General features: G+C 42.1%; 4 protein-coding genes across 8 annotated transcripts; 3 read left to right on the top strand and 1 right to left on the bottom strand.

Moving 5' to 3' along the window:
• Positions 1-15: 15 nt before the first annotated feature.
• Positions 16-3,122, top strand: LOC6575846 (alpha-L-iduronidase). Its single transcript, XM_002001814.4, has 5 exons — positions 16-494; positions 562-967; positions 1,027-1,218; positions 1,966-2,711; positions 2,771-3,122. The coding sequence occupies exons 1-5, from the start codon at positions 35-37 to the stop codon at positions 2,848-2,850; spliced, it is 1,884 nt and encodes a 627-aa protein (XP_002001850.1). The 5' UTR covers positions 16-34; the 3' UTR covers positions 2,851-3,122.
• A 322-nt stretch (positions 3,123-3,444) lies between these two features.
• Positions 3,445-7,679, bottom strand: LOC6575845 (coiled-coil and C2 domain-containing protein 1-like). 3 transcript variants are annotated; one of them, XM_044008910.1, is made up of 7 exons: positions 7,331-7,679; positions 6,218-7,243; positions 5,585-6,181; positions 5,090-5,521; positions 4,874-5,025; positions 3,731-3,875; positions 3,445-3,673 (listed from the first exon to the last, which is right to left on the bottom strand). In XM_044008910.1, exons 1-7 carry the CDS (start codon positions 7,385-7,387, stop codon positions 3,548-3,550), a joined length of 2,535 nt encoding a protein of 844 aa, XP_043864845.1. In that variant the 5' UTR covers positions 7,388-7,679; the 3' UTR covers positions 3,445-3,547. The 3 variants fall into 3 exon arrangements, with proteins under 3 accessions (XP_043864845.1, XP_015020337.1, XP_002001849.1); XM_015164851.3 differs by having other exon boundaries at positions 5,585-7,243; XM_002001813.4 differs by having other exon boundaries at positions 3,731-3,821; positions 5,585-7,243; positions 7,331-7,676.
• Positions 7,680-7,826: 147 nt separating this feature from the next.
• Positions 7,827-13,206, top strand: LOC6575844 (ralBP1-associated Eps domain-containing protein 1). Of its 2 annotated transcripts, XM_002001812.4 has the most exons (7): positions 7,827-8,415; positions 8,475-8,900; positions 8,971-9,272; positions 9,342-10,108; positions 10,178-10,662; positions 11,658-11,738; positions 11,917-13,206. In XM_002001812.4, exons 1-7 carry the CDS (start codon positions 8,266-8,268, stop codon positions 12,541-12,543), a joined length of 2,838 nt encoding a protein of 945 aa, XP_002001848.1. In that variant the 5' UTR covers positions 7,827-8,265; the 3' UTR covers positions 12,544-13,206. The 2 variants fall into 2 exon arrangements, with proteins under 2 accessions (XP_002001848.1, XP_015020336.1); XM_015164850.3 differs by lacking the exon at positions 11,658-11,738.
• A 761-nt stretch (positions 13,207-13,967) lies between these two features.
• Positions 13,968-20,058, top strand: LOC6575843 (enhancer of mRNA-decapping protein 4 homolog). 2 transcript variants are annotated; one of them, XM_015164849.3, is made up of 12 exons: positions 13,968-14,193; positions 14,281-14,598; positions 14,658-14,866; positions 14,925-15,349; positions 15,415-15,668; positions 15,731-17,056; positions 17,132-17,442; positions 17,505-17,748; positions 18,240-18,480; positions 18,543-18,708; positions 18,772-19,282; positions 19,351-20,058. In XM_015164849.3, exons 2-12 carry the CDS (start codon positions 14,297-14,299, stop codon positions 19,541-19,543), a joined length of 4,182 nt encoding a protein of 1,393 aa, XP_015020335.3. In that variant the 5' UTR covers positions 13,968-14,193; positions 14,281-14,296; the 3' UTR covers positions 19,544-20,058. The 2 variants fall into 2 exon arrangements, with proteins under 2 accessions (XP_015020335.3, XP_043864442.1); XM_044008507.1 differs by having other exon boundaries at positions 13,969-14,193; positions 14,459-14,598.
• Positions 20,059-20,303: the final 245 nt, after the last annotated feature.

Below are 20,303 nucleotides of genomic sequence, written 5' to 3'. Positions count from 1 at the left end.
TAATTTTGTAATTTTCATTTGAGTAGGCAACGCAATGTGGCGGCTGTTGCTGCTGCTGTTGCCGCTGACTGAGCTGCCCAGCCACGCCCACTATACCAGCAGTGATGTCGTCTATCATCCATTGCCCCACTTCTGGACCGGCGTTGGCTTCTGTCCAGCTGGCGATATCAATTATAACGGCATTAGCGCAGCTCTCGAGTCGCCCTCAATGCAGTTGCACCTGCGTCTGATTGGAGCTTTGCCAATTGGAGCTATTACACACATACGCATCCATTGGCTGCTTGAGCTGGTGCAGTTCCTGGAGTACAGCACGGAGGGTGTGCCACAATATGACTATGAGAAGTTCGATAGATTTGTGGACTTGTTGCAGGAGCTGCATATGTCGCCCGTGCTGGAATTCATGGCCAATCCCGGTGATGTGTTCACGGCGAATCCCGAACGGAACTGGTTCCTTTGGGAGAACTTTGTCAAGAGCATTATCAATCATCAACTGGGTGAGCAAGTGGTTTAACTATACATCGAATTCTTCCCGATTTCTCCTCATCTCGTTCCCACCTTCAGCTCGCCATGGCGCAACTCGTCTTTCCAGCTGGCGCTATGAAACCTGGAACGAACCGGATCTGCTCAATTATAATCGCATCAACTTCACTTCCGCTTCCTATTTGGAGTACGTTCAAGCCGTAAGGCGTGGACTGAGCAAAGCGGGCGGCAGGCGCAAATCCAAGCAGCTCTATCGTGCCTTGCGTGGACCCGCTGGCCTCTTTAAATCGGAGCAGCGTCATCCTCTGTGTTGGGAGCTCTTGGAGGTGTGCAATCAGCAGCTGGCCAAGTGTCCCATCGATATACTCAGCTATCATCGCAAGGGTCTTGATGGCAGCGCCCAAGAGATTCTAAATGGTTCCCTAGCGCTGCTCACGAAGATCTATCACGATTATCCACAGCTGCAGCAGCTGCCGGTGGCCAATGAGTAAGTGTAACCAAATTTCAATCTATGACATCGTGGACTCTACCTTCTTCCGTTTTCAGCGAGGCAGATCCCATTGCAGGCTGGGACACACCCCGCGACTTCCAGTCGGATGTGCGTTATGCGGCAACCCTAATCGCCACTGTTATGCAACACTGGCAGGCGAAGCTCGAGGGCGGCGTTTTGGCCCAACTGGAATCCCTTAGCCATGACAATGCATTTCTAAGCTATCATCCATACGAATTTAGCCAGCGGTGAGTAGAACTAGGTTCAGTTATTGAAATGACTAAAAATATATGTATATTGCCTAATCCTGAACGTATAAGAGAAGAGTGGGTGCCACAAGTAGCTCTAAATATTAACACCCACTTATCTACATATGTATGTGTGTATATTGATCACTAAAATTAGTTGACTCAAGTCAGCTAGTACCCGCTCTCCGTTTGCCTATCTCATCTGGATTGTCATCTCTATATGTTAACTTCTCAACTCACATCTCAATTGCACTCCGTTACTCACTAATCGCGCTCAGGTACTAGCTTATTGAGTGGAATTTGAGGATATAAAAGAGTCTCTTGGTGCAGCTTTTAGTCAGATAGGCGCAGTCTTCCAGCGGTTCGATTGTGTTCAGTGTCTTCTGTAGCTAGATATTTTAATATTAAGTAATAGGGTTAATTATATATTTTTTTAAAATTATTTTATTTTTTATTGTATTTATTATGATGATCATGTTATTCTGAATATTAACAATAAAATAATTATAATGAAGGTATGATAGCAGTTATGATAACGATATGAGAATGATAATTAACATAGTATTTAAATGAATAAAAAACATATTAAACTATCGTCATCCCAATCATTGTTAGGATAATAATTCTTTACCAATATGATAATTATTTAAATCATATTAATATTGAAAGAGTTTTATTATTTAGCCTTAGAGGAACTGCAAACACTTTCCCATATAAATTTAAAAAATCCTGTACTAATCCTTTCAGCACCCTTTTGGCGCACTTTCGCATGAATGAGACGAACCCACCGCATTCGCAGTTTGTGCAGAAGCCCGTCTATGCCGCGCTTGGCATGCTGGCCAAGTTGGGCACACGGGCCGCCGACCTGGAGGTGGTCAACATGGATAGCAAGCACAGCGTGCAGGTGTTGCGCAGCATCTCAGGCAACGGTGCGGCCCAGTACATGGCCACCATATTCCTCAGTCCGGAGCAGGCGGGCCCACAGCTAACGGCCTACCATCACAAATACACTCTGAATATGTCCATTGCCAACGAATCGGCGTTCATTACCGAGCTGCTGGTGCCGCACAGCACAGATCCCGCCCATGTGTGGCAGCAGGCAGGCAGTCCAGCATATCCGAACGCCACATTAAGGGAGGCTATGAGAAGGGCGCAAACGCCGAGGCTCTACGAAACGGGTCCGATTTGGCAGTACAATAGCGAACTGGTTGTCAACTCCGCCCACCTGCCGCTGCCTTGGTTGATGCTGCTGCGCGTCTGCTCGGCAGCCTGGCCGAAGCTGAAGCGACCCCAACAACTGGAAATCGTGGAGGTGACCAAGAGTGAGGTGTTCATCAGGTGGAGCGAACAAGCGCGATCCACCCAATGCCTGAAGAGCTACGAGGTTTGGTTCAGAGAGCGTGCTGGCTCCGACTGGCTGCACATCTCGCAGGGCTGGCATCTGCCGTATCCATCTTTTCAATATGCGCCGGGCGAGAATAACAGCGTGAATGGTAAGATTTATACACATATACGATCTATAGGTAATTGCATTTACTATTTCCCTTTGCAGGTTTCTACAAGGTGCGCGGCGTGGATGTTTTCAATGAGCACAGCGCCTTTTCCCAAATAGTCGAATATCTGGAGTTATAATTTAGCAAACAACTTTAACAAAAACATATACATATATATCTATACATATATAGTAATAACATATCGTGCATATATTAGTTGAAACATAATCAGGCTTTCCTTGGCCACAAGGCGCGCGCTGTTCAATCATACTAAAATTTCCCTTCAATTATTTTGGCTTAGAACTCTTTACAAGGAACTCAGGAAAATTGCCGATCTTGTTTTGTCTTATGTTATTTTTAAAAACGATAATTTACATATATAGATTTTATAATGTTTTCACAGCAAATGTATTTTTAAATTGTTTAAATATTTCTTGTTTGACGGGTAAAAATATATATATAGCAATTGAAAGGAATTAACTTGTATCTTTTATTTAATGACAATTTATAAATTTTATTTAAAAAATTTTCAAATATTTCATTTGAAAGACGGCAATTTTTTAGAGAACCCTCGTACATAATTGGGGCACAACAATTTTCTTCATAGCAACGACAGCGCCTTGCTTCATATACAAATATCTCATATACATAAAAGATTTATACAAATATATATATGTATACACATATATAGTACGTAATGTGTATGTGGGTGTGTGTGAAAGCAATAAACACATCAAACTTTTGTTGTTGTATTAAAGTACCAGATATTATATATATAGAGAATAATGACCAGGCTTGTGTGTGATGATCGTATGTCTCATGAGATAAATCCCTTTTCAGGCTTCGGCATCCAGGACTAGCCATTTCTCGTCGATGTGCTCCATTTGTTTAGTCAATATGGGATTTCGTACACGAACCTTGACCTCCAGCTTACCGCCCACATGTTTGCGCCCATCCATTAGCTGAATATAAAGTAGGTCAACTTTAGTTGAAAAATATATATAATAAAGTTAACTCACATCGAAGGTATCGTGTATATCGCACTTGGTTTCCAACTGCTGCAACTTCACATTTACTGTGCCAATCAATACATCGGATCGTAGAAATCCTCTGAAACAACATATGGGCAGTTTACGACTTAGTCCACAACAATCAATACTGCAGCTATTTATTTATTTATTTGTTTATTTTTTAGCATTGAGCGTAGCATTGCGCGATTGGAATGGAATTTGTGGCGTAAGAGTTCGTAAAACATTATTTTTTTTATTAAAATCATTTGACTTATGGGAATTCAATGTTTTGAATCAATGAAAATGTGGAAGGCGAACTCAAATCTTGGCAAAGCTCTACGAAAATAATAAATGTTTACAGAAACTTTTTTTCGGTAAAAATTAAGTAATCTTTTTAAACCTTATCACCTGTTGCGTCCACGTTATGTTAATAACAGACACTGTTAAACATTGGTTTATAAGAAAACCGACAGGATACTGTTTACAGAAATGCACACAAAAATACCAAAAAATAATAAATGCAAGATAGGCATTCTAATCAGAACTTCCCAATCAAATGAAGAACAAAATCTAATACAAATTATACTTTTACGTGAATACACAAATGCAAATACAGTGTACTTCTAAAACGCAAGTAAATATAATTGAAAGCATTGAAAAACATAAAGTTTAGTATTGCTTTACTACTTTGGTGGGCAAATGGTATTTAATTGAAAGAACTATATTGGAACAAAATTTTAAAATATAGGCTAATCTCAATGTATTTTAATATCTACTGAAAGTCTACAAATGCATTCATAATTCTAATCTTATTTGTACAAAGTCTAGAAATCAAGTTTACAAAAATGTTTTGTATGCAACTACTACTGACTGAAATTTAGTTAGTGGAGAATAGAATTTTTAGAAGTCTAGGGATTATAGGAAAAATCAACGCTACAGCTTTAAGCCTAGATGTGGAGCATATGTATATTAGTGGTAAATCTCGAGTGCAACTTATTTTTGCTGAAGCTGAATGAATTTCAACTTGGTTTTTTCTCGCTTCACCTTGGTTAATTGATAAGCAAATGCATTAGGCTTTAGTATGATTTAATAGTTATTATATAGTGCTCAATATTATGTTCGATATAAATAACAGAAAGCTTTTCAACTCACCCCCTTGAATAGATCTCGAACTTAACGCCATGTCTTCTAAAGATACGTTGAAATTGACGATTTCCGCGCTGAATTTCCACCTTAAAGCGTTCATCGTAGTCCGGACTGTCTGTGTCCTTGATCACATTCGTTTTCGCTCTGAAAGCTTCATCCTGTAGTAGCAAATAATATTATTAAGAAATGTGAACATGTGGACATTAATAGTTTAAAATTTACATTCAACAGCGGAAATTCTACTCGAACATAGGTGTCCACATCCTTGGGATTGGCTACATTGTAATTGATGCCTCTTACAACAACTATTTCGAGTTCGTTGTCCGTCAGATCCGTGTTGCAATGGACAATGTTAAAGGAACGCTTCTCATAATGGAATTTCGGCAGTGTTAGATTCTTGCGCTTCGAATAGCGCACCAGATCCAAATCCTTCTGAACAGTCAATGCGAGATTCTCAAAGCGATTCATGCCGGCTATATCGCCCATGGCTTTGTGATGATCCCGTGTGTTCTTGCACATCATCAACTGCTTGGCCAGCTGCTCCTCGATGCGCACACCAATCTCGCATATGTCATCGTTTGGATCACATTCCTCAGTTGAAACAATGGCGAAGGATGCCTCCAAATTGTCGCGTTGAGAGGGTGGAACAGGTAGCTATAAATAGGAAAACATATAAATAATATAATAAAAATTAAATTTAACGCCTGGTCGACTTACGGTGCTGAGATCCACGGGCAGGCCGCTGCTTGCCGCATTCAGCAACGAATCGAAGCCTTTGAAGATCTTTAGATATTCCTTGGCTTGATCGATCTCGCCCGCTTTCTTTGCGGCTAGGGCCGCCAGTTTAAACTCCCTTTGGCGCTCGAGCAATAATTTCATTTGTTGCTCAGCTAGATTGCTTTTCTGATGATTTCCGGAGGTGCGTGTCGTTAACTCCTTCGGTTGTGGTGGCGTTGGCGCTTTTCTTGCCGTTGTGGGCGTCGCTGAGGCAGAACTGCCGGGTGTAGTGCTCGCTGTGGTTGGCGATGTGGGAGGTGTTGGATCCGGTGCAGCTGCAGCTGCTGCTGGAGCTGGCTCACTTATGGGCAATGGACCAAAGCCCGGTGGCACTGGCAACTCATCGTAAGCCACAGGTCGGCCAGCCTTGTATTGCTTTATTGCATCCTCGTACTGTTTGACAATGCGTCCAAAGCGACGCGCTTTGCTTGTATTGTTCTCCGCTTTGGCTGACTCCTCCACAGACTTGTATTTGGCCAAACGCTGCTGCAATGCTTCCAACATGGTTGTGGCTTCTGTTGCAGCTGCTGGTACTGGAGGAGCAGCAGGAGCTGGAGCTGGAGCTGAAGCTGGTGCAGACGCTGGTTCGGATTCTGTTGCTGCTGCTGCTCCCTCCTGCATCTTCGCCATGAATGCTAGAAACTCCGCCGGAGGTGGCGGCATATCGCTTAGATCTACCTCCTGGCCATCCTCGCACATCTTCACTACCACATCGAATTGCTTGACCACGCGTAAAAATTGCAGAGCCGAAGCAGTATCGCCACTGCGTTTGGCCTGCACTGCGGCTGCTTTATACTCGCTTTGACGACTGCGCATTTGAGATATCAGAGGGTTGACGGGCGTCTCAGATGCAGCTGCTGTTGTGGCTGGAGGTGTGCTTGGGGTGGGCGGTGCTGGAGGTGTGCTCGGCGTGCGTGGTGCCGGCGGTGTGCTCGGCGTGGGTGGCGCTGGTGCGGAACGAATGGGCAGCTTTGGTTGCTCTGGCTCCTCAGGCTGGGCTACAGATACTACAGACGCTCCTCCTCCCCCTCCACCAGCCGCCTTGACGCTCACCTCTGGCGGAATGTCATCAACATTAATGCTTTTGCCTGCCGACGACTGCTTCAGCAAATCCTGCAGTGTTTTCAAGCCCCTGGCAAAGCGTCGAGCCTTGCCAGATTCACCGGCAGCTTTCGCATTCGCCTCTGCTTGTTTATACATCTCTATGCGCTGCTTGATTATAGACAATGTATCAACTGTTGTAGTGGGCAGAAAGGTCTGCATGAGTTCTGCTTCCTCAACGGGCGCAGCAGCGGGAGCTGGCTGTGTTTTCTCCTCCTCCTCCTCTTCTACGCCTGTTATTCCATGCAGCTCGCCAAGTAAATCGCTGTCGTTCTCCAATGCCTCATCATCATCATCATCGCTGACATCACGCAGGCTGTCTGCAATCATTTTATCTAATTCGCTGCTAGGCAACAATTTTGGCTTGACCTTCTCTTTGGGCTTTGGACCACCGCCGCCGGCAATAGCCGCAAGTTCAGCCTCCAAGTCGCTATCGCCGCTGTCATCACCATAGCCAGCGCTGGGATCAAAGTCATCTGGTATTTCCGTCAGGCCAAACTATTTGTGGCCAAGCAAGAGGAGAGGGAAGTCAATGACTCATATTTCTAAATAGACAAAATATAGATGCTTGTTTTTGTTTCATACCTGTGACAAATCATGCTGTCGGCGCTTCGGTGGCTCTGGCCTTTTGCGTGAGAACATGTTCAACTAATTTAATATATAAAACTCTAAATCTATGGCTCTGTTTAGGCACTAAAAGTCTTTGTTAAAAAATTTAAACACTAAATTGCGTTGCAATCGCCTAGACGGACAATAACAAACTTTGCTGTTATCGATGTAGTCGATAGCGATGGACGATGGACGACATACCGGAAAATAGTTTTAATACCAATTCGATCTCACGGCTCATTGCAAGTTCAGTCAATTGAATGGAAATCTCTTATATATTTCAAAATGTATAATCTAGCGATGTTTAAATAAGATTAGCTATCCACACATATGCATTCTAAAATATACTTTATTCTCAAGCAGACTAATCGAGTATCTCATTTATTAGATTGCAGAGCACATATCGTGAAATCTCTAAGTATTCGTTACTCTTGATTAGTCACGGGTACGCACTAATCGACCATCGCAATCTCTAGGTACTAATATCGATGATAGTGCCACCACAGTGCACAACAGTTTGCGAAAATTTCGTGTAAAAATTTACTATTGATTTGACAAATTTGTGCTGTTGAAATTAAGACCAATTGGGAAATTGAGGAAATTACGTTGCCTATGCCGTGCGGCATGCATTAAATGTGTGAATAAAATTCTCTGGCTGAAGCTAAAGCAAAACGTTGCTGCTGCTGCTGCTGTTGGAATTTGCTGTTCGAATCGTCTTTCAATTTGGAGCCCCGTTTTTCCACCTACGCTGACGCGACGTTAAACGAAGCCGAAGCGCAAAGTGGGGGGAGGCACAGCACAGCTGAGTTAGCAGTAAAGCCAATATATAAACAAATAAAACTGTTGCCTGGCCTGGGGCGTGGCTAGCTTGATACCAAATAGTAATAAGACCCTCAACAAGTTGTTTGACGATGGAGGAGGTAACGCTCACAGAGCCAGAGACACGTTTCTATAGTGAGCTATTTCAGTGCTGCGACGTGGAGAGCAGCAGTAAGGTGCCCATGCTAAAGGCAACCGAACTCTTTCGCTCTGCAGACATTGCCAACGAGACAGTCATTGAGGTAGGTTCAATAAATAAATTGACAGATGCCGTAATTAATATTTGTATATTTCATAATAGATCACCGCTTTAGCTGGCATTCCTTCCACAGCTTTGCACATCTCTCGTGCTCAGTTCTATTCATGCCTTAAGCTAATTGCCGCCCATCAAGCGTCTGTGCCATTGCGTCAGGAGCTCATAGCAGCCACTGTGCCGTTGCCCTTGCCGCATTTTAGCTGGAAGGAAGCGGCTACTACTTCAACGATTGCCTGTGAGAATGGCTTAGGTGCCTTGCCGCCGCCTCCAACAAACGATCGTCGTAATTCGCTGCGTCGCAATTCCCAGCAGCAACAACATCAACAGCAGTTGGAGCAGCTACAGGATACCTCAGATGTGCCAAGTACCGATTCTGAAGTAGAGCAAAACGAATCTAGCTGCGGTGGCGACTTTGATGAGCTGGCTAATGCAGAGGCTGTTGGTGTCGTCAGCAGCAGCAGCCGCGAAACAGTGCGTATAGCTTATCTGTTATCTTATCAGATATATCTTAAATACAAATACCAAATATATCTACTCACAGCGTCGACGTGGCTCACCGGAAGCGTGGAGCACAAATAGCGATAGTCCGACGCCGACAAATAGCGTCGCCGAGCGTCCTTGGGCACAGGATACGCTGTGGCAAGGGCTGCTAGGAGATGAGCACCGCCAGCTGCTGGGCACCGAGGAGGAGTCTTCCGATCGCCACAGCAGCGATGATGAGGACAACGAAAGTGAATTGATTACTCTCTATCAGATTACTCCGGAACAACGCGAATATTACAATAAACAATTTCGAGCAGTGCAACGGGATCCGCATGGTCTGCTTTCCGGACAGGCAGCGCGGTAAGCTTCGATATCTCTGAAATCATTGATAGATATAAATATTTATATATGCTGTTCCTTATTTTGCAGCAATTTCTTTGAAAAGAGTCGCATACCTGTTGAGGAGCTGCGTCACATTTGGCAGCTGTGCGATGTAACACGTGACGGAGCTCTCAGTCTATCCGAATTTACGGCTGCCATGCATCTCGTTGTCTTGCGTCGCAACAATATACCTTTGCCCAGCAGTTTGCCCCATTGCTTGCATCCGAATGTGCTGGCCAAATCAACAACGGCAAACACTTCGGCATCATCCACTATACCTCAAGAGCCGCCCGAGGCTGATCTCCTGCATTTGAATGATGACGATGACGATGAGCACACAGACAATACTATCATTAGCAGCACACAACAGCAGCAACCCAAGCCACGCCTCAACGACAAGAACATTATGAATCTGAGCAGCATTTCTACTTCCTCTCAAGCTAGCAACAGCAGCTCCAGGCGAGAGGTGACGACGCCAGTGCTTAAGCACCGCAGCATTTCCAATTCACCAAATGCGGAAAAGTCGATAACAGCTGCAGCAGCAATAACAACTGGAGCGGGCGCTGCTGCCAGCTCAACTAACGATGCCAGCCAATGGACGAAGTTTAGTGAATCTCCCACGACGACAGCTACAGCCATGGCAAGCGGAGCAAGTGCAACGTCTGTAGCTTCAGCTTCTGCTGCTGGTGTGCCTGCTCCTGCCGTTTCTAGTCCCGGTTTGAAACCAGCTTTGTTTGATATGAAACGCACTGCCCAGGATGTGGGCTCCAATCCGCAAATCTTGCATCCCGTGCCACTGCGTGTGACGCCCATAGGTAGTTATTCTACTACATATATAGATCTATCTATAATGCATCTGCTTATCAAACAAATTTTCTTTCCAGGCACGGCTATTGCGTCTTCAGGCGATCCATCAAGTCAACAGGGAATTGCCGATGTGGAAGGCGTTGTTGTGCTGCGCGAGGACAGCCCCAAAGTCATAGCCACCACAACAGCAATACCAACAGCAACAGCAGCAATGTCATCATCAACAACATCAGCTACAAACAGCATACACAACATTCAGAGGGAAAGCAACGATCTGCGGGCCATTCAAAGACCGCAAGCAAAGAAGCTGCCAGCAAAGAATAATATTGGGGCATTGCCACCGCCGCCGCAAAGGGAGCCAAGTATTGGCTCCATTGGTCTCAGTGAGCCACCGGATCAGGCGACGCCATTGCCGCCGTCAAGCTATGCAACGAGCGTCACAACATCTGCCAAGAAGGAGCCACCGCCTTTGCCGCCGCCGCGTCCTCATCGACATGCACGCAGTAGCAGCTTAGACTTGAATAAGTTCAAAATTGGTGCAGCTGGTGCCCAACAGCCAGAGGTGAGTTAAAACATTGAATCGAACTATATATATAGATAAATGTGTGTATGTTGTTCGTCTGTTGTCTAGTACGAGACCATGTCCAATAATCTGTTTAAATGTTGTGCTCCATTTACTAACAGTTAACAGCAACTGAAGGTCATAGGTACCTTAGCTAACATTTCACAAGGCGGTTAATCCGAGCTGTCTGTTGCTAATCCTGATATTGAAACGCCGGTGTCTGTCGTTTAAGATTCCATTGAAATGCAGTATATCCGAGCTTATTTAAAGGCATTGGGTCAGCGCTTAAGCCGCGATTTAATTGTTTAAAATACATACTGTAAACACAAATAATATCAATCGCAGCTACAGGCTTTATACACCACCGCTAGCTTTACATTCAAATGTTAATGGTCTGCCTCGCATTAACATTTTCTTAGCAGTGCCATTAATTAATACAACAAATATTACAGAGAATGTTAAAACAGAGACGGTTGACTTTTAAAGGCAGATTTTACGGGTTTTTTGTAGTTATAGAAAAAAAAATTCGCTCCTTCTCTCTCTCTTTTGGTTAACGATAATTAAGAGATAATTTTTAAACAAGTTTCTCAAAAGTTTCGTGTTCCTTAACAATTTTTAATACAGTGTGCACTCTAAGAAAAAAGAGAAAAATCTAAAATGATGCCTTCTATAGAAATGCGAATTATAAAAAGTAAAAGTATTAATAATCAAGAGAGGTTTCTTTTTTTAAATTTGTATTCTTATATATTTAATATTCCGTTTATAGAGTACACACTGTATTGCGAATTACTTGACTCTGTCATAATATAAAACAGTTTCGGCACACCGAATCATATTTATAACTTAAAGCTCCAATTTGTTTGTGAGACACGCCTGCCCATTGTACATGTATATATTAATTTCTTTATTCATTTATTTATGTAAACAATCTGTAATATATATATATAAATATATATATTATGATATACTATATATAAACCCCAACTTCAATTAAGATAACCGCGCAAGCCAGCTTCGATATGCAAACCTCAACGGGTTTTGCCGATTTCACGCACTTTGCCGACGATGCGAATGTTGTAAGTGTTCCAAACAAAGATACATATCTATCTATCTTGATATATAACTTGAATGAAATCCACAAATGCATTCACAATTGGCCGTAGCTTTTTACTACTGTATTTATGCATCCCGAAATTCAAGTAGCTTCTGCACTTTTTGCTTTGCAAACAATACTAATACAATATACACTTGCAGCTGGATACCAGCAACAACAACAACAGCAGTAGCAGCAGCAACAACAACAGTACAACAGCAACAGTTGCTGGTGCTGCTGAGCAGCAGTTGCATTCGCTGCCACCTGCACCGCCACCGCCCGCATTTGTGCCGCCCATATCGGCACGCATTACGTTGCAGACGCAGCAGCGCGTTTCAGCTTTTGAAGTTTATCGCAAGCCACAGACGCCGGCGCCGGTAGCTGCCGCTGCACCAACAGCAACAACAGTTGCTGGACAGCTACCAAGCGCGGACAGCTTTGAGAAGCGTGTTACAGCAATCACCGATTCATTGCGTCATGTGTCCTTCAAGCAGAATCAAATGAGCACCACGGAGCTGCTGCAGCGTCTACGTGAGCAGAACACTTCGCTGCTGCATCTGTGCAACGATTTAAGTGACGAACTGCTCAGCGTGCAGACCCGCAAGGAGGAGATGCGTCTAAAGCTGGAGAGCCTGACAGGAGCAGGAGGAGCAGCAGTGGCTGTAGCTGGAGCAACTGTATCGGATATGGATGTCGGCACACGTGCCGGCTCCTCAATATCAACGCCAATGACGGCGAATGTGACGGGCGGCTCGTCCGGCTCCACGGGTGCCTATACGAATGTTTAATTAAAAAACGGAAAAACAAGCAGCCACTTTTATTGTTGTTTCTATTTGTTGCAAATAGTAGAGGAAGAAGAAGAGAAGGCAAACATATTGTGAATTCCGCTGCTTAAGTTTTTATTGTTTTGCTATTTAATTGTAGGCTAGTTAAATCTCAAAAATCATGCAAACATCTTTGTCAAGCAACAATAACAATAATAACGCCTCTTATAGAATACATACATATACATATTTATGCAGATCCAATTTATGTATACTTCTCTTTAGCACACACAAAGCTAATTGAACTAATTGTTAAAAACTAAATGTGTAACTGTAAATGAAAAGGAAATCGAAGAACCTGTAGAAAAAACTCTGCACCCTAGTTGAAAGGTGATCACAAAGTGGCGCCAAATGCATTTGAAAACTGCAAAACTCTTTGAACATTTCTTTTTGGCTGATTATAAATACAATTTCAATCTTATATTTAGTTTGCCCGCAGGCAATATATCATTATTTATTAACAAATTCAGTTCTGCACAGCTCGAAAAACGAAATGTAAAACCTATTCTCGACCTTCTCATTCATTCCGGCAATGAAAAACAAAATATTTAATCTTAATGTGCAAAAAGTAACTTTTCGTAAGCCAGGCTTAAATGTTTAAGTATTTTAAAAATGAAAAGTTATAAACAAAAAAAAAAAAAAAAAAAAAAAACACACACACACAAAGTAAAAATATGCAAACAATTTAATTTCCTTGAAAGCTTAGCTTAGGTTATGTTCGTTTTTTGCAAAAACTATTTTCTACGTACACACAAATTGATATTATGTACATTTTGATCACAATTTCTGTAGGCATTTGTATAAACAGTTCAGCAAATGAAACGAAATCAAGAATTATTTAATTTACACGGACCACTCAAGTATGCGAACTTCGAATTTATAAGATGATAAATACTAGTCTATCATCGTTTGAATCTGCGTGAGCGGATTTTCTTTTGCATACTTCAACTATTTAATATATAAATTTATATATAAATATATATCAAGAAATGTATATTATTTCCCTTGTCATCAAACAAAATAAATCTTCAACTTGTTAATAATTTTCAAATATTTACAAACTACAAAAACTGAATGCAGTGTTAAAAACAACAAAGAAAAATGTAAGACAAACAAAAACATAAAGTGATATTAAGCACTATGTAATCATATTGTTACGTTGCAACGTAATGAATGCGTATTGTTTTGAGGGATATACATCTACATATATATTAAATAAATGTACTAAGTTGATGTTACAAAAGCTAAACAAAATGGCAATAAATAATATGCTGTAAAGGCAACATCTTAAAATTTGAAATTCATTTATAGTTGGCGCCGCATTATATGCAGCCCTGTTTGAGTTTTGCGATAACAGACGCATGACTGTTATCGATTGTATTTTATAGGCCGCTACACATCTCTAGCGCTTTGCGGCATTGGAGCAAATTTTCGCAAAATTTGCGATACAATTTGTACGTGTGAGTTTGTTAACAAATCGATTGTTTAAATGGTGTAAATAGCATTAAACAATTTGCTCCGTGCGTGCTTCATATATGTGAACAACTTTTGCACGTCCTGCGAAAGTAGCAAAAGCAGCGAGCACTAGATTGAAAAAGTGCTGCTCAAGTGCAGGTTAGTTTACGTTTACATCGATACACAATGGGGAAAATAGTGCTGTAAAAAATGTTAAAATATTTGATATGATCTATTCTTATTTAGTAAAGTGCAATCGTCAATGTTAATCGCGCTCTTTGCGCTTGCACATTTGCCAATCTTTCGTAAGCCATTGCAATCATTATCAAGGTGTGGCAAAGGCAAAAGCAATACAACAATAGCAACAACAACAACAACAAGCAACGCTCACTTAGCGGCATTAACAAGTAACTGTAATTCGCAGACAACTGGAGATATAATTCTAATTGGAACCCGCCTCAATATGAGCAACAGTAACGAACAGGATAAAGGAGCAGCAGAAGCTGTCGGCGCGATCGTAGCTGCCAATGGCAATCAGACGGATCCGAAGAAAATCGAAATAATGTATGTTGATCGCATTTAGTCCTATTTGCTTTCATTAATTACAATATTTTGTTTTTCAGCAACTTTAAACCTTTTGATAAACAATGCTGCTATAGCATCAAAACGAATCACACGCGAGTTTATGGCTGCGGCGGTTCTCATACGCGCGGTTCCTCCAAGGTGAAGCTCAAGAATGTCGTTGACTATAAATGGGAGCATAAATACTATTATCCGGGTCATTTGGTGGCAGTGCATCGTGATGGCAAGCATCTTGCATATGCTATCAATGGTGAGTGGGAGATTTAACCAAACGAGACTCGATATTAATACCAAATGGCTTTTTCCAGTTAACAACAAAGCCACCGGTATGGAAGGCATGGTGCGTGTGTGCAACACGAGCACCAGCCAGCGGGCACTCATTAAGGGCATGAATGGCGAGGTCTTGGATCTACAATTCGCACACAGCGAAAGGGAGCGTATCCTTGCGGTCATTGACATGTGTTCGCTGTTTGTGTATAAGATCGATCTAATCGATAGTAATTTAATATGCAAACTTGTGCTGAAAGTGGATGACCCCATTGCGAACTATGTGCCCGAATATGATATGGTCTCCTGGTGTCCCTATGTAACCAACGGCAACAGCAGCAATAACAACACTAGTGCAAACACTGCTACTGGCCATGAAGAGGATGATGAGAATCAACTATTAATTTGGTCGCGCAGTAAACAGTTCCAATGCTTCAATGTTAGAATGATCATATCAGAGTATGGTGTAAGTAAAGTCTGCCTGTCACATATAATTCTTTTGCTCATTTGCTTTCTACTATCCCTTTGCAGCGTGGGCAGATAAAACCCTCGTCTCTAGAAACGGGCTATTTAAAGATAGAAGAGGATACGTTAATAACCTGCGCTGCTTTATCGCCTGATGGCACGACCGTTGCGGCTGCTTGTCTGGATGGTTTAGTTCGTTTCTATCAAATTTATTTGTATGATGTGCGCAATCATCGTTGTCTGCACGAATGGAAACCGCACGATGGCAAGCCGGTGGCCTCGTTGTTCTTTCTAGATAATATCAACAAGCCAGTGGAGGAGTAAGCTCTCAGTACTTTAAAAATAATGTATGGTTAGTAATATTGCTCTTTTCTTTATACAGTGCCTATTGGCAGTATGTTATCACCACCAGCGATCATAATACAGAGATCAAGTTGTGGAATTGCTCTCTATGGGAGTGCCTGCAAACGATTAATGTTATGGCCTCGGTACCCTCGAGTGTTCAGCCGAGCATGTTTATAGCTGGTATTGATCGCAGTGCCAACTATTTGGTTATATCCAGTTTGGATGCGTTGGCTGTCTATGTCATGCAAATCAGCAGCTGTGGCGGCAATGAACAAGGCAGCGATAGTGGAGATTCGGAGAATGGCTGTGATGTTCATGGCTCGAGCAGCAGCATCGCGGGCTCCAACGATCCATCCATACGCATACAAAATATAGCCGAGTTCAAGTTAAGCTCGGGCATACTCTCCTTTTCCATAGTGAACGCGAGCATGCGTCGTCTGAAGAGCACCAATGAGAGCTATTATCCATTCGAAGAGCCCGATGATTATGATGACGAGAGCAACGCAACTACTGATGCTTTGGTGGTTCATATGTTCGTGGTACAAGCCAAAAGCTTGCAGGAATGCCAGATTATTTACCAGCCCTGCAAGCCAACAAGAAGTTTGAATAGCAGCAAAAGCAGCGCAAAGAAACGTTCTCTGTCCCCAGATAACCTGCTCCATGTTACTGAGATTAAGCAGGAGCAATTGAGTAACTCGCCGAATTCGCATAACAGCAGCACAGGCAGCGGCTCGAGCGCTGTGCCACTCGATGCCCTTTTTGGTAAATCAAAACGCAATTCAGTTGGCTCGGTAGTGTCGGTTGCTATTGCTGCTGCGGCTGCACCATCGGCCATACTGCAGGAGCCTGCAACAACTAACAAATCACGTTCAGCTTCGCCACAGTATGGCAGTAACTATTCGCAGCTGAATCTCATGACTCCGGATGCATTTAGCGCTAGTGCGGCGAGTATTGTGCTTGTCAATCGAGATGGAGCTGAGACGAACACAACAACCACGACAGATCAATCGCCCATCAATTCTCAGGTGCTGCAGACATTGCGGATGTTGGCCACGGTCACAGCCAAGGGTACAGAGACAGCCAACACCAATCTTTTGAATCTGATCAACAACACGCACATTGAGGATCGCGAGCAACAAAAGCTGAAGGAGCAAACGGATGCCCGTAAGAAGTTTATAGCCATTGATCGAAATCCGGAACGCAACGCAGCGGAGAATTTAGCAAGTGGTGGTTCCAGTCCAAGTCGTGAAGTGCAAGAGATAATGGCAACGCAAGAGGATACAGATGACTACGAACCGGAGCTGGTAGATATCGAATATGATGAGGATAATCCATATTTTATGATTTGCAAAACAGAAAATAAGTGAGTGAGATACGCTTATAGAAGAATTCGAATTTGAATATTTGTTATAGCAGATGTATTTCTTAACTTTTTCAGAACGGACAATGAGATAACCAATTCGTCAACTGTCGAGGAAGCTGCTACAACATCAAATTGGTTGCCCCAGGATGCAAAGCTGCCCACTAAAAAATCGGCTGAATTGCAAAATGCGGCCCAAATTATGTCCCAAGCGGTGCAGCATAAAAACAATGGCAATGTACCGCCAACCTTGGGCAGCAACAGCAGCAATAGTAACAACAACACGACAACAACATTGAACAGCAGCAACAACAACAACAGCAGCAACTGCAGTCATCCAATAGTTGAGAGCGCCACAGAAGTAAATGCGAAACTGGAACAACTTTTGGGTAGCTAAAGTATAACATTGTTAAATGATTCAATATTAATTGTTAATTGTTGTGATATTTAGAAATGGTAAAAGCGCAATCAGAGCAGCTTAATAAACTCGAGCACGAGATCAACAAGGTGCAACAGCAACAGCAGCAACAGTTGTTGCAACAATCGAGCGGCAGTACAGCTGCTGCCTTGCAGCCAAAGAGCGTCAACGAACTGGCATACAAAATCGAAATGCAATTATCCAAACTAATGGAGCAATATCTGAAGCGTTACGAGAACGAACACAAAAAGAAACTAACCGAGTTTCTGCACGCACGGTAAGAGAAGAAACATACACCAACTCACACACACACCCACACACAGCACACGCGTTTGTAGTTAAGCAGCGTTAGCATCGTCTTTAGCTCTAGCTTCAATTTGAAGCTTTTCCTCAATATATATCTACTATATCCTTATTGTCGTAAGATGAAAGTTTTAGCCTCAATTTTTTCATATTTCAATATCTGAAGCGTTACGAGAACGAACACAAAAAGAAACTAACCGAGTTTCTGCACGCACGGTAAGAGAAGAGCGAATGAGTGTGGGTGGTAGAAATGTTTAAGAGGGCGAGAAAGCGTGAAAGATTTTCAACAGAATTGATGATTAATAGGCAATGAATTATATTTGTAAATTATACAGGGTATCCTGTAGAAGTTATATTTAAAAATTGACTAGTTGTATATGTGCATGATGTGTGTGTGACGATGTATTTGTATAATCTAAATAATTTATTATCATATATTTTTCCTCGTGTCCCAATACACAAAAGTGAGACTCAAAATCGTGAGCTGCGTGATTCGGTGCTGCAAGTGCTAAATCAATATGTCATGAATCACTTTACGGACATTATTGGTAACGTTTTAAATATGGAGCTGCAGCGGCAGTTGCTGCCGCGTGTCAACGCGAAAATGGATCAATTGCAGAATCAAATGCAGCTGGAAATAGTGCAGAAATTAAATGTGTTTGACAAGACGGTAAAGGAAAATATAGCACAGGTGTGCAAAAGCAAGGTGAGCCGCAATATAAACGGAGTCTCTTCTATTGCAATAACAATTTTCTAATTTGTGTTCAGCAATTCCTGGATGCCTTTGGCAAATCCGTGCTGATTGGCGTGCAGACAAGTCTGCAGACGGCGTTCATCGAATCAATGAGCAGCACTTTAATCCCAGCCTACGAGAAGTCATCGCAGAATATGTTCAAACAGTTACACGAGGCATTCAGCGTGGGCATAAAAGATTGTAAGATTGAAAAATCAAATGAGGATTGAATATATATATAAATGTATTTACTTTCTTGAATAGTCATGGTGGAATTCAACGCGTATCTACAGCACATACCGCAGCCGCATAATGGTGAAGAATTGAGTAACAAGCTCGGCCTCTTAAAGCAACTGGTGGAGACAAATCTACTAAAGCATCGCACTGAGTTAACCGATGCGATGCTGGAGACACAGCGCGAAGTAAAAAGCTTGGAGATCTTGCTCGCTCGCCAGGTGCAGGAGACCATACGCACTGAGCTGCGCAAGCATATGGATAATCAGAGTATGGCATTACGGTCCCAGGCAGCAACGCCCGCGCCCACATACGATTTGCGAGAGAGCATAAAACAATTGTTGCTCGCCAATCATATTAATAAGGCCTTCCATCAAGCATTGCTGGCCAATGATTTGAATCTGGTGGAATTCACATTGCGAAATACAGATCGAATGCAGGTCTTCACGCCCGATGGCTGTCGACTCGAGCAAAAGGTTTTGCTGTCGTTAATACAACAAATATCTGCAGACATGAGCAACCACAATGAGCTGAAGCAGAGGTGAAGATTTGATAGGTTTATTTACCCAAATTTGTGTGGTTTTAATGTTTCTTTCTTGCTATTTGCAGCTACCTCAATGAAGCACTGCTAGCCATTAATATGTCGGATCCCATCACACGTGAGCATGCACCGAAAGTGCTATCCGAGCTCTATCGCAATTGTCAGCTGTTCATCAAGAATTGTCCCAAGAGTCCGCAATGCAGCAATGTACGATTGCTTATTGCCATGTGCAGTGCAACATATCGTGATCAATTTAAATGATATAGCGAGATGACTACCCATCCCATTAGTTGGCACTGACAACAACTCAGTCCAAGCCCGACACATACACCAACTCACACACACACCCACACACAGCACACGCGTTTGTAGTTAAGCAGCGTTAGCATCGTCTTTAGCTCTAGCTTCAATTTGAAGCTTTTCCTCAATATATATCTACTATATCCTTATTGTCGTAAGATGAAAGTTTTAGCCTCAATTTTTTCATATTTCGTTACTATTTGTTTGTGTGCGTGTCTTTGTTTACATTTTAAATTTTTATACTTATATCTAGATCTTAGCTCTTGTTCTTTATGTTTTCGAAAAAAAAGTATAGTATATATATTAAAATTGATAAAAGCAAAAATTTGAGGAACGTGCGTGATCAACAAATTGCAATAAGTTTATCTATTTTGACATATAATTTTTTACAAACATTGAGTATTTTTTCGTTGCGCAATTTCATTTTCCATTATAATGACGCTTATCGAAGAGGCAAATAAATGTTAAAAAGCAGAGCTATAGAATTTAAATTTTTTATTCTGCATATTTTGCAAAACAAAAAAACAGACTTTCTGAAGAGAGGGACGAACAATTACGATGATTTCTAAACAAACATATATACAAAACTACAAATAAATGCGTAAATATTAAGCTAAAAGTAAAAAAAATAAAAGTTATATAAGAATAAAAATTTAATATATATGTATTGAAAAAAAAAAAAAACTAATAAATAATTATTGCATCCGGACGTTGAAAGTTT

This window comes from Drosophila mojavensis, unplaced genomic scaffold (assembly GCF_018153725.1).
Source record: "Drosophila mojavensis isolate 15081-1352.22 unplaced genomic scaffold, ASM1815372v1 contig_36, whole genome shotgun sequence".
In the NCBI taxonomy this organism is placed as follows: domain Eukaryota; kingdom Metazoa; phylum Arthropoda; class Insecta; order Diptera; family Drosophilidae; genus Drosophila; species Drosophila mojavensis.
Note: the sequence above shows the minus strand (reverse complement) of the source record. Positions and strands in the feature narration are given on the sequence as shown.

Excerpts from the sequence above, each read along its gene's own strand:
- LOC6575846 (XM_002001814.4), top strand. The coding sequence starts at position 35 with ATGTGGCGGCTGTTGCTGCTGCTGTTGCCGCTGACTGAGCTGCCCAGC. Across the intron at positions 968-1,026 it reads CAGCTGCCGGTGGCCAATGA|CGAGGCAGATCCCATTGCAG; the intron begins GTAAGTGTAACC and ends TTCCGTTTTCAG. Across the intron at positions 2,712-2,770 it reads CGAGAATAACAGCGTGAATG|GTTTCTACAAGGTGCGCGGC; the intron begins GTAAGATTTATA and ends TTCCCTTTGCAG.
- LOC6575845 (XM_015164851.3), bottom strand. The coding sequence starts at position 7,387 with ATGTTCTCACGCAAAAGGCCAGAGCCACCGAAGCGCCGACAGCATGAT. Across the intron at positions 7,244-7,330 it reads GACAGCATGATTTGTCACAG|TTTGGCCTGACGGAAATACC; the intron begins GTATGAAACAAA and ends GGCCACAAATAG. Across the intron at positions 5,026-5,089 it reads TAGAATTTCCGCTGTTGAAT|GATGAAGCTTTCAGAGCGAA; the intron begins GTAAATTTTAAA and ends TTGCTACTACAG.
- LOC6575844 (XM_002001812.4), top strand. The coding sequence starts at position 8,266 with ATGGAGGAGGTAACGCTCACAGAGCCAGAGACACGTTTCTATAGTGAG. Across the intron at positions 8,901-8,970 it reads GCAGCAGCAGCCGCGAAACA|CGTCGACGTGGCTCACCGGA; the intron begins GTGCGTATAGCT and ends ATCTACTCACAG. Across the intron at positions 11,739-11,916 it reads TTGCCGACGATGCGAATGTT|CTGGATACCAGCAACAACAA; the intron begins GTAAGTGTTCCA and ends ATACACTTGCAG.
- LOC6575843 (XM_015164849.3), top strand. The coding sequence starts at position 14,297 with ATGTTAATCGCGCTCTTTGCGCTTGCACATTTGCCAATCTTTCGTAAG. Across the intron at positions 17,443-17,504 it reads GAAACTGGAACAACTTTTGG|AAATGGTAAAAGCGCAATCA; the intron begins GTAGCTAAAGTA and ends TGTGATATTTAG. Across the intron at positions 19,283-19,350 it reads CACAATGAGCTGAAGCAGAG|CTACCTCAATGAAGCACTGC; the intron begins GTGAAGATTTGA and ends TGCTATTTGCAG.